This window comes from Dendropsophus ebraccatus, chromosome 2, assembly GCF_027789765.1.
Source record: "Dendropsophus ebraccatus isolate aDenEbr1 chromosome 2, aDenEbr1.pat, whole genome shotgun sequence".
NCBI lineage: Eukaryota > Metazoa > Chordata > Amphibia > Anura > Hylidae > Dendropsophus > Dendropsophus ebraccatus.
In genome coordinates this window covers 126,082,809-126,095,916 of record NC_091455.1, presented here as the reverse complement: position 1 = coordinate 126,095,916, position 13,108 = coordinate 126,082,809, and the positions used below count along the sequence as shown (strand labels likewise).

Sequence of the window (13,108 nt, the reverse complement as noted above, 5' to 3'; positions counted from 1 at the left end):
TCTGATATCTATCCTTCAGCCAACCACAAATCCACTGAACTATCCAGGGATTAAGTCCAATTTTCTCTAACTTCTCTATCAGCTCTTTATGGGGAACTGTATCAAAGGTTTTGCTGAAGTCCAGATAGGCAATATCCACAGCACCACCTTCATCCAGCACTTATGTGACATAACCAAAGAAATCAATAAGATTAGTCTGACATGATCGGCCTGCGGTAAAGCCATACTGGTTTGGATCCATCAAATTGTTGATTCTTAGGTGATCCATTATCTTTTTATTTTTAGAAACTTGTTGGGTGGGTACAACATCTGTGATTTTACCTGTCCATTTGTGGTTGTAAATACTTGTGATTGAGGGATGATACTGATAGGCAGTCTAGGGTTGTAACATGCCAAATAGAGTTGTATAAACTAGTATCCTCATTTATGGTGCGTTCACACCTACACGATCTTCAGCTGATTTTCTGCCGCAGATTTAATTTAAATAACTGAACACAGCATCAAATCTGCTGCAGATCCTGTAGGTGTGAACGCACCCTAATGAGTTTAGTTATGCCTCTGTTCTCCTTGATAACGTCACATTAATGAAACATGTTGGATGGTAGTGTTTAAAGTGCCCCCTCTCATATCCTGCAACACTGGTAAGGTGGCTTTCCCAACCATAACATGGCATCCTATGGAGGCTTTTAAAACATTACTAGTTCCCTATATTAACCTGTGTACAAACTTTGTAGTCTTATTGGATAATGGATTGGATACAATTAAATTCACTTTATTTTTTGCTTTTTAACAATTAGAGTTATATTGGCATTGAAGAAAAACATTTCAATTCAGAAACTTAATTTACATGTTACATGATGAAATGGCCTGCAGCATAACATATTTTAATTTCATACAGTTGATTTCCACACACATGTGTCTAGTGGGCCACATCTATTTCAAATAGTATATAGGAAATTAAGTATAAATAATATGTAAATGTGTAGTCTTTGTGGACTTTTGATTTAGCTTATGTTGCTGCTCAGTCATATTTTATTGGAAACTCATCACCTTTAACCTCTCTCCCCATATTCCCCATAGCTTTTAACCCCTTAACGACTGCAGGCGTAAATGTACACCCCCGAAGCCTGTGCCTTAACACAAACGGGCATACATTTACATATATATAATGTACGTATATACGTATATATAATGTATAGCAGGCCATCTCCGTTCATTCTTTAGACGGAGGGCGTAATCCACCCATTCATTAAAATGGAGTCTGTGACACGGGTGGAGACGCGCCCGCCCGCAGAAGTGCAGAGTGTGCCGTAACAGGGGGGTCAGGAAGGACACCATTTTCCAGTGTGACACCTGTCCTGATCACCCTAGCCTCTACATACAGGATCGCTTCAAGGCGTACCACACGTCATAGGAGATCTACATTTTCTAAATTCTGTCCCTTATTCCTATTTCAGGGGTCACGTTGATCCGGGGATTATTCTGATCGCCATTATGGAGTCGGGAAGGAATTTTTTCCCAGTGATGAGGCTACTGTCGTCTGCCTTACAAGGGTTTTTTGCCTTCCTCTGGATCAACACAGGTTGAATTTGATGGACTTCCGTCCTTTTCAACCTTATAAACTAATAATTGGCCTATTACCCCCAAATAAATAAAAATTGTCCTTTTTCCCCAACTAAATAGGCATGGCCCCTATTCCCATTAGAGGCTTTCCATGATGCAATTACAAAGTCTCTGTGCTGCCAGGACAGTAGAAAACCCCCTCAAGTGACCTCATTCTGGAAACTAAACCCCATAAGGAATCTAACAAGGTGTTGCAGCGGGGATATGGCCCGCTGGTGACGGACACATTTGTGCAGTGAAAATGAGAAAATGGTATTTTTTATTTTCACACCACATGTTCTACATATGTGTCCGTCATCAGTGGGGTTTATATGCTCACTGCACCCCTTGTTAGATTCCTTGAGGGGTGTACTTTCCAGAATGGGGTCACTTGTGGGGGGTTTCTACTGTCCTGGCAGCACAGGGGCTTTGTAATTGCGACATGGCCTCCATCCTCCATTCCAGACTCTAAATGGCGCTTTGTCCCTTTGGTGGCTTGCCCTGTGTCCACATGTGGGGTATTTTCGTAGTCAAGGGAAATTACCCTACATCTTTTACATTCATTTCCTTTTTTAACCTCTTGCGGAAATGGAAAAAAAATCAAGGCTAAACTAACATTTAGTGTAAGAATTTTAAATTTTTACACTAAATCATTGATCTTGTCTTGATTTTTTCATTTTCAACCAACAAAATACAGTAATCACTGAACTCAAGGAGATCAGTGAAAAAATTCCAATGAAGTACTCAATCAAGAGTCTCCACTGATGCCCCCCAAAAATTTAAATATACAAAACAAGAGTCCGTGGAGCCTCGGTTGCAAGTCTCAAAAGACGGGATAGCCAGATATCTCTAGCCTGTTGCCACGGGGTGCCCCCGAAATGGCTCTCTGTGGATGGATGCCTGCCTTGGCAAGCCCTTGTCATGATCGCAATACTCACACCTTGAGTTAGACGTTGAGAAAAAGGGGCCACCCTGTTGTTTCCCTTTTTATGTTTCAATACTCGCAACCGAGTGGGACTTAAGGGGCTATCTATCAAGGTAGTGTGGTGCTCTCCCCATCATGGAGGCACCCCGTGGCAACAGGCTAGAGATATCTGGCTATCCCGTCTTTTGAGACTCGCAACCGGGGCTCCACGGACTCTTGTTTTGCATATTAAAATTTTTGGGGGGCATCAGTGGAGACTCTTGATTGAGTACTTCATTGGAATTTTTTCACTGATCTCCTTGAGTTCAGTGACTACTGTGTTTTGTTGATTGATTTGTCATTGCTCCAACCAGCCAGAATCCTGCTCCACACTGACGAGGGGCAAATACCACGAAATGGCTGTCTGTGGATGGAAGCCTGCCTTGGCAAGCCCTTGTCATGATCGCAATGCTTGCACCTTGAGTTAGACGTTGACAAAAAGAGGCCACCCTGTTGTTTCCATTTTTATGTTCCAATACTCGCAAACGAGTGGGACTTAAGGGGCTATTTATCAGGGAAGTGTGGTCCATCTTGGAGGCACCCCGTGGCAACAGGCTAGAGATATCTGGCTATCGCAACCGAGGCTCTGCGGACTCTTGTTTTGCTTTTTATTTTTTTTCATTTTCACAAGGGGTTAAAGATAAAAAAAAAACACAAAATGTGTAGAGCCATTTCCCCACAATACCCCAAATACCCCACAAGTGGACATAAAGCGCCATGCGGAAGCAGGGTAAGCCTCCAAAGGGAAGGAGCGCCATTTGGCTTTTGGAGGCTAGATTTGGCTGGAATAAATTTCGAGGACCATGTTGTATTTAAAAGGCTCCTGTGTTGCCAAGACAGTTTAAACCGCTTCACAAGTGACCCCATTATGGAAACTACACCCCACAAGAAGTGTAACAAGGGGTGTAGTAAGCATATGGACCCCACTGGTGACGGGCACAAATGTGGAACTATGTGGCGGGAAAATGAAATATTAAACTTTTTACATTATAATGTTGGTCTAGCCTTGAATTTTTCATTTTCACAAGGGGTTAAAAGAGAAAAAAAAGACACAATATGTGTACAGCAATTTCCCCAAGTCCATAAATACCCCACATGTGGACATAAAGCGAAATGTGTGTGCAGGGCAAGCCTCCGAAGTAAAGGAGCTCCATTTGGATTTTGGAGGCTGGATTTAGCCAGAATGGATGATGAACGCCATGTCGCATTTACAAAGCCCTCGTGCTGCCAAGACAGTGAAAAACCCTCCCACAAGTGACCCCATTCTGGAAACTACACCCCTCAAGGAAGCTAACAAGGTGTGCAGTGAGGATATGGACCCCTTGATAATGGCCCCAGTTGTGCCGTGAAAGTGAAAAAATGAAAATTTTCACTTTCACGTCACATTGTTTCACATTCGTGGCCGTCACCAGTGGGGTCCATATGATCACTGCACCCCTTGTTAGATTCCTTGAGGGGTTTATTTTCCAGAATGGGGTCACTTGTTGGGGGTTTCAACTGTTTTGGCTGTATGGGAGTTTTGTATATGCGACATGGCCCTTGAAATCCATTCCAGTCAAATCCAGGTTCCAAAAGCCAATTGGTAAAATAGGTAAAAACACTCCCAAGTTATTAATGAATAAAGTGCCACAGGTCATATTCATAAAATTTTCCTCGGTTCTTAAGGCCATTTTAGGCCCGGTCCTTAAGAGGTTAATAGGCTGTCCTCTACAGTAATGCATTCCCACCCTATGATCTGCAAGCCACAGCTAGATCCCCTTGAGCTTCCCTTTCATAGCTTGATTTTCATAACCTTCTGTCAACCTTCATCAGCCACTGGGATTCAAATGCAGAGTGATGGGACCTGGGCATGCTCGGGTTGCGCTCATCTCTACTTATTATCACACATAGCCTGAAGTTTTCAGTGGTGTTCATATGTGTTTCTGAAAAGAATGTCCGCCCCTAGGCTTACTAGTTTTCATGTGACTTTGTAAGGGATGTTTGCACATCTTTTTTAAAAGCTTTGTACTTCAAGTTAAATTCTAAAAAGCAATGATTTAAATATTCATGTCCTCCTTTCCGCCCATGTAATAATAGACAAGTGATTGTATAGTCCAGTGATATAGTGCACTCGGTAAGTGAGCACTGATTTGATTAACATGTTATAATTAAGAAGTGTATAATTTACATTACAAAGAAATGTTATCATTAAAAATAGATTTGCAGCAGAAATATGACATTTAAATACTGTTGAACAGTGTGAAATGCCCTTCTTTGAAGATTTTAATTGCTTTTTTGGGGATAAGTTAATGATATGCACACCTTAGCAGTGACTTTGCTAAATAATGCGTGATGAAATAGGTGTATGGCCTGTTCACTGACCTGGCATCAAATACTACCCAGCACAGCTGTGTGGATTGAATAAATGAATGTCAATAATAGTGGAACATTTTCCACGAAACCTACTTGCTCAGGTCACCCTTTTCCAGTAAATTGGAAATTGAGGGCAATACCAGGGCAGTGACAAATCGCCTACATATAAAAGATAGTTTTCCAAATAACAGATCATATTCTAAATTGAACGCTGTGAAACTGAATAGCGAGAACAAATGATGAATGACCGCAATCATGAGTGCATGCTTTAAATATATGTACTATGTGACCCATCTGGTGATAGAGATTTGAGGACACAAGAGACAACTTTTATTACTAAAATTTAATTTAATAATAAAAAAGTAAGCTGTAGATTTGTAGACCAGCCCTTACAAAGTAAAAAAAGAACATTCTTACCAGTATAAATTTGCCACAAGCTGACTTTTTGCAGGTATGTGGAATATTTAAGCATCATGTGGATAATGCATAGCAGCAAAATGACTTAATTTGATTATCTTTTTCATCTATTATTGATTTTGTTTTGGTGTGTAGATTTATATGTCTTTCAAATATATGTTTTATTTATTTAAGAAGAATTTTAAAGCAAGAGAATGGGAAGGGAATGGGATGGTAAAATGTAGGGAAGGGAGGGAATGGGGTGTACTAAGGTAAATTATAGATAACAAAATTTGTCAAACTGCAAAACAGTTAAATTCACATAACGCTGTGGCCTAACAGACCTTTTTATAACGTAGATTTATATGTCTTATTTGAATTAGTAGTATATCTTCTTTTTTTTTACCATATACCTACTTAATAAAATCTTGCAGACTCCAAGAGTGGCTGCCATCAGCCCACTGGAAAACAGAGGATTCAAGCAACAAATGGAGCTCTTACCTTTGGATTTGGGTTCAGCATTTTTGTTTTTTGCTCTTTATCTGCTAAGAGCAGTTACTTGTTCCTTTTTACATCTACAGACTCATATAAGTTTTTTTTTTCTGCAGGACCAATTGTACCTTCATTTTTTCTATAATAGATAACAACCAGTCAACCAGAACTACCAGCCCTATGTAATTTATAGATTTGTTTTGGTTACTGCCTACAGATATCTGGTTGACAAAGGTCTAAATGACCGAAACGTCCCTGTGATAAGGTATACTAACACTGTATGAAAGGATTGTTAACTTAAATTTGCCTGAATAAATAAAAGATGGCATAATGAGCTTGAACTTTGAGTCGAGTGTTATGACTATTATTCAGCCTATATACGGTGTGCACTGGCATACTAAGTATTGTCCGGCTGGATTATCTCCACTGCCACTGAATTCGGATGCAGGCGCATCCATGCGCATCCGCATCCGAATTCCCGCTGCACACAATGGAACATGCGGCCAAATTCAGTGAATAGTGGCTGCAGAAAACTGACATGTCAGTTTGTTGCGGCGCCGCTAGGGATCCCCGCTGTAGTGTATACTATGTGTATACACTCTGGCTGGGATTCCTTAGAAGGCAGCACTACGTAACGTCTGTAGTAATCACGGGCGTTGTTACAATGGCTGTGATTATTACGAAACTTGCGTAGTGTGAACATAGCCTTATATTGTAAACCATAATACCAATTATGTTTTTTTATTTGTTTGCATTTTTTATTTGAAAAATGGGTTGATTTGTTTATTTTTCTTTACACTTTTAGTTTCCCTAAATAACTTGTATTATGGACAATTAATATTTATTGCATTTATTGCATTAATCCATTTAATCGGTGATTTTATATTACAGCCTGCCTTTAGCTCTCACCACTGACATCGCTTACAACTGTTTAAATGCTGCTAATCACAGCTAATCTATATAAAACTAGAAACCCCTTTAAAAACAGTTTGCCAAATGTTAGAGTGGTAAACTAGTAATATCTATAGCACAGTGAATTAAACTATGCATTGTACTTTATTGTATGCCATAAATATCCATTTTAACCCTTGTTAAGCTTTCTCTGCCTTTTGTCAGGTCTTCCAGTGGCCGGTGGCAGAGCAGGGTCTCCTTTTTGATCGGAACTGGATGATTGTTAATGAAAATGGAGTTTGCTTAAGTCAGAAGCAAGAGCCAAGACTGTGTCTTATCTGTCCATCAATTGATATGATGAAAGATACTATGATTATTCAGGCAAAAGGTAACAAGTTTATTTCAACTGCCAGTGTTTCTCAATTAGCATTTGTCTATCACAATGGATAGTATGACACTCTCCTCGATAGAAGAAACAAGCTTTTATATTTCTCATATTGTGCTGTTGCAGATTGCAAGTCTACGGTTTCTGTAAGTCTTTCAGCCCAGGGCATTTGGATATTTATGGCATCAATTGTGAGCCATAACTTTGGATTACAACTACTAACATGAAGCATTTAATTAATGCCTGGTGGGCGTTGTAATTTATGATGGTGGGGGCAGACTCATTGACTTTTTGACTGGTGGTGCTACTTCCCAGTTGGCCCTGCTGGCTTAGTAGTTTGGCTCTGGATACTGAGGTTGACTGGGATGACTGTGTCACTTCTGCCCTACTGCACACATGGATGGGACAGCTGGTGACAATGGTCAATAAGTGAAGCATGAACCTGGTGGATGGGTTCAGGTTGGAGAGCCAATGTACGTGCAGCACAGAAATGTGATGTGTGGTGTACACGACGGGCAGGCTGTGACTGGGGATACGACCAAAGGATCTTGCAGGTCTTATATGCCCATGGGACAGATGTTCCCCACCCCTGATCTCAGAGATCAAACATATGCAATGGTCAACCGCCCCTCAGCAATTTTATGTAGTTGAAACAATATGTCCCATCATTAAGCTGATTAGGGTACAACATTACTAACATTATTTCTGTCATTTAGGCCCAGGTCATCAGTTTAATAGTCAAAGTGGCTTTAGACTGTAATAAGTTCAAATGTCTATTCCGGCTACTATTTATTGGGAACATTTTCTATATACCAGCATATATAAAGCATCATTCAAAAATAAAGTCACTCCTGTCCTCAGCCTGTGTATTTTATTACAATTTAGCTCTATTGACTTTAGTGGAACTGAGCTGCAATACTACACACAAACTGAGGACAGGAGTGGTGATGCATAGGCAGGCAGTGTGCACTTGTCTAACTGCCAAATCTGTGGCTCTGATTCTCTGCAGCCTTAAAGGGTTACTCCAGTGAAAAGCTTTTTCCCAGTAATTGAAACACATTACAAAGTTATATAACTTTGTAATATGCTTCGATCACCTATCTTCCCCTCTTCCCTATCTTTTCCCCCCTCAGGGAGTGAAGTAAACTCATCCTTACCTAATGACTTTTGATCCCAGGCTGCTCTGTGGAAGCCATATTGTGACAATGACATCATCTATAGGGAGGCGGGTCTAAGCCCTGTTAAGCCAGCCTCCCTTTGTCAGATGACTCTATTTGCTCAGCTCTGATTGGCTGAGCAAGCTGTAAGCCATCTAACAGTTTACAGAGTCAATTAGACATCGCAGAAGACAAAGGACATCATAGGAACACCCAAACCAGGAAGCTGTGCCTATGCAGATTATGTCATTGTCACAAAATGGCTTCCACAGAGCAGCCTGGGGTCAACAGTCATTAGGTAAGGGCCCTATTCCACAGTAACGATAATTGGCCCAATTCGGCCCAATTCGGCCAATTATCGTTCTGTGAAATAGAAAGAACGATCAGCCGATGATCGTGTCATCGGCTGATCGTTCATTTAGGGCCAGCCTAAAATCATCGTTCCCCCACCGCTCATCACTATGGTTGAATAGCGGTGCATGGCGGGCGATTTGAGAAGCAGCAGCATACATTACCTGTCAGGTCTTCTGCTCCGCTCCGTCTTCCTCCCCGGGTCCGGCGCTCTGGCTTCAGAATGGCCTGTCAGCTGACGGAGCGCTCAGCCAATCACAGGCTGGAACCCCAGCGGCCTGTGATTGGCTGAGTGGCCTGTCAGCTGACAGGCCATTCTAAAGCTAGAGCCCGCCGGACCCAGGGAGGAGGACAGAGCGGAGCAGAAGACCTGACAGGTAATGTATGCTGCAAGGGCTGCAAGGACATCGGTAACGATGTCCCTGCAGCCCTCGCTCAACGATCATCGGGCCGTGGAATAGGCCCAGTAAACGAGCGGCGATCTAGAAGATCGGCGCTTGTTTACATTGTTGATCGGGCCCTCCTCGGCCGTGAAATAGGACCATAAGAATGGCTACTGGTGGGAGGTTAAAAGGGAAAAGATAGGGAAGGGGGGCAGATAGGTGATTGAAGCATATTACAAAGTTATATGTTTCAATTATTGTGTTTAAATTACTGGGAAAACGCTTTTAGCTGGAGTGCCCCTTTAACCTCTTAAGGACGGAGCCACTTTTCGTTTTTGCCTTTTTGTTTTTTCCTCCTTGTGTTTAAAAGGCCACAGCACTTGCATTTTTCCACCTAGAAACCCGCATGAGCCCTTATTTTTTGCGTCACTAATTGTACTTTGCAATGACAGGCTGAATTTTTGCATAAAGTACACTGCGAAACCAGGAAAAAATTCAAAGTGTGGTAAAATTTAACAAAAAAAACGCATTTCTTTTATTTGGGGGGTATTTGTTTTTACACCATTCGCCCTGGGGTAAAACTGACTTGTTATTCATGTTCCTCAAGTTGTTACGAAACGATATATAACATGGAAAACTTTTCTTTTATCTGATGGCCTGTAAAAAATTCAAACCATTGTTAACAAATACATGTTCCTTAAAATGGCTCCATTCCCATACTTATAACTCTTTTATCCTTTGTTCTATGGGGCTGTGTGGGGTGTCATTTTTTGCGCCATAATGTGTTCTTTCTATTGGTACCTTGATTGCGTATATACGACTTTTTGATCACTTTTTATAATTTTTTTTCGGGATTTGATGCGACCAAAAATGCGCAATTTAGCACTTTGGGATTTTTTGGCGCTTACGCCATTTACCGTGCGAGATCAGGAATGTGATTAATTAATAGTTCGGGTGATTACACACGCGGCGATACCAAACATGTTTATTTATTTATCTATTTACTTTTATTTAAAACATGGGAAAAGGGGGGTGATTCTGACTTATATAGGGGAGGGGGCTTTCTACTAATGAGAACACTTTTTTTTTACACTTATACTAGAAGCACCCATGGGGGACTTCTAGTATAAGTATACTGATCTCTCATTGAGATCTTTGCTGTATACTTATACAGCAAAGATCAATGAGATCGGCACGGAGATCGCTCCTCCGGGACAACATCCCGGGGGGGGGGGGGGGGGGGCGATCTCCACCACTAGGGAAGAGGTGCAGAAGGTAATAGCCGAAGGTAAGAGCTCTGAACACCTCTTGCGGACACATACGTCATGCGTCCTTAAGAGGTTACAGCGTAACTGTCTTTTTTTTTTTTTTTTTTTTCAGAAATCAGTAGTATAAACTATTTTAAGAAACTCTATAATAGGTTTTATTAGGCAAAAAAGCCTATTTCTGTACTCAAAAAGCAATTCACCACCAACACCACCACCACTTCTTATCTGTGCATTCTCAAAGCCGTCTTCATTACAGAGAAGCCAGTGAAGACGGGTTCTGCTGTCTCCATTATATCCCTATGAAGAAGGGAGGTGAGGGAGCAGGAAGAGGAGACATGAAGGTCAGCTGTTTGTAGGCTGTCTGGGCACCAAAACGCTGGATTCAGGGGTCAGAAATGTCAGTGCTTGCTGAGAGAAGATTGCAGGGTGTTGTACTGTGCGGGGCTGCTCCGTGCTCACTCACTCCTCTCAGCCCCTCCCCTTCGATAGACACATGATGGACAGAGAAATCCTTCTTCTTTATAAGTCATGGGGAAGCTAGAAAAACAGCTTTTTCAGTTCAGGAGGAAACTCTTTTGGTACATAAAACCTATTACAGAGTTTCTTAAAATCGCTTGTACTATAGATATTTATTGTTTTCAAAAAAAGTACCCTGAAATGACAGTTACGCTTTAAGGCTGCATTACATAGCACAATGTGAGGAGAAAGCGAGTGCCGTCCTGTCAGGTCACTGATCAGGGAGCTGCAGGAGGGGCTGCCTTGGCAATCCTAAGATCGTCTAGGTGGCCCATTGAAGTCAGTGAAAGTCTGCCATCAGCGCTCCTATTGCACAGAGTGACGGGCAGCAGACCATCACTGTTGTCATCTTTTTGATTCAACATGCTGAAAGACAACAATCAGCCGGAGAGGCTGGTAATCTGCCAAATATGGCCAATAATTATATTATTGATTATAATCACCTGGTGTAATAGAGCCCTTAACTGCTATTTTATTTTCCCATTTTCCTCAATCTTATACTTGACCTAGTTATTATGTTAAAGCGAATGTACCATTTTTTTTACAGTAGCAGACTGGCTCTATGTGTGGTGAGCCCCCGGATGATGGCCGGTCACTTGCTTGATGGAAGTGTGACACCACTACTGTGGTGGATGGCCGAGATACAACCGGACCTTAGAGGTTTAGTCACGTGACGCCAGTGCCTGTGGGCACACAGGTGTGATGGCACGCCTGTTTTAAAGTGTAAGACCGGTTGTACCTTTTCCCCTGTGGTCGGTGTCCTGTCGGGTTGCTGCCGGGTCCCTTCAGATAGTGTAGTCACAGGTGGCCAGAGCGGTGTAACAACCCTCCCGAATACTAGTAGGACCCGCCACCCACAGAAAGGGGAGATGTCCCAAGGTTACGGTGTAGGCACTGTGCAGGTGGTACTGAATAATCACAGACTCAGTTGATAACGTTGACGTGGTTTTACTACTTGTAAATGTGCAGCAAGGAATACAATGGATCTTGATATACACTTGATACAGTTCCACTAAATACTTGAACATAGAACCACCAGATCTGTGTAATAAGTGCGGAGTAGGATGTAGTGGAGTTGATAGAGTTGTACTGAGGTAGTGTAGTAGAAAAAAGGGTGCCGTGAGAGTCTCAACCCAAGTAGTAATGTGCTCTGGCGGGATGTTAAAGTGTGTAGAAGAATACTTGTAGAAGAAGAAGAGACAACCTGTGCCAATGTATTGACCTTTTCCTATAGTCTTCACACCACCTTATGCCCACTAGCTTTGGCGGAACCGTATTGATGGGTGACATAGGTCCCAGACCTTGTTACCTGGGATCAGCAGAGTGCTGAGGGTTCTCTGACTAACACTCGCGCTGTGAGATGGAGATTATAGACTTTCCAGTAACTTTGCTCCACCCGGATCAGCTAGCTCTTTGGCTCTTGAATGGATACTGTCCTGCACTGTAGTAACTTCTAGTCCACGGCGCGAGTTAAGATGATCTGTTGGCTAGTCATCTCCTGAGGGATTTAGCACTGCATTATGCAGGGATCAGTGTGAAGAGCTATCTGAGCTGCGTCCTTTCTCATCAGAATCTCCATTAATACTCCACCCTCACCCAAGGGACTAACTTCCTAACCAGCGTGTGAGATGCCCTGTGGTTGGGTGGAAAGAGTGCAATAGAAGAGCAAAGAGGGAAGAGGTGATAAGAGATGAGGCTAGAATAAAGAAGAGAACCTACTGGTCCACAGAATCTGGTATACACAAATACAATAACCCTTTCAGACACTTCAGCCATGCCGCTTCCATACTTCAGTTATACAATACAGCGACATCTAGTGGTCATCTTTAGTAACACTTTAGCTGCAATAAGACCACAAGTACAGACTTTTACGAAGGGTGTGGATAATAGTAACACCCCTAGTGGGACACCAAATCCCTCTGTGACGCAACTCTTTTAGAATCAATGGAGCCATGTTACAGAGGGGAGAGGATATGGTCACACTGGGGGACAGCAGGCCTGTCCCCAGTGCATACAGCTGATGCACGGCCAAAGAATGGCACCAAAAAAAGGATCACGCCACCGAGATCCTCGAGCTGGCAGAGGATGGGTTTCTAATCCACATAGGAAGTAACCTAACTGCACACTTATAATTACCAGTATTTGGTATGATGCTTGTTAGGCTCTGCACAGCATTGACTGAATATTTCTTTTTATGTCCCTTTAATTACTTCATTGTGTGCATTTTATTTTGCACTGGGTAAGGATGAGTTTGTACATAGTATTTTCATCAGTATGTTGGCTGGTATTTTTAGCCAAAACTAGGAGTGGCATGTATACAGCAAAAATTACAATGGACGGATTTGTACCTT

General features: G+C 42.1%; 1 protein-coding gene across 2 annotated transcripts in view; it reads left to right on the top strand.

Moving 5' to 3' along the window:
* The window catches only part of MOCOS (molybdenum cofactor sulfurase), a 256,930-nt gene that overhangs the window by 218,912 nt on the left and 24,910 nt on the right, over positions 1 to 13,108 (top strand). For both annotated transcript variants that reach the window (XM_069958248.1, XM_069958247.1), the window contains exon 9: positions 6,923 to 7,085. In XM_069958248.1, coding sequence (XP_069814349.1) covers positions 6,923 to 7,085 — 163 coding nt within the window. The remainder of the gene's footprint in view (positions 1 to 6,922; positions 7,086 to 13,108) is intronic.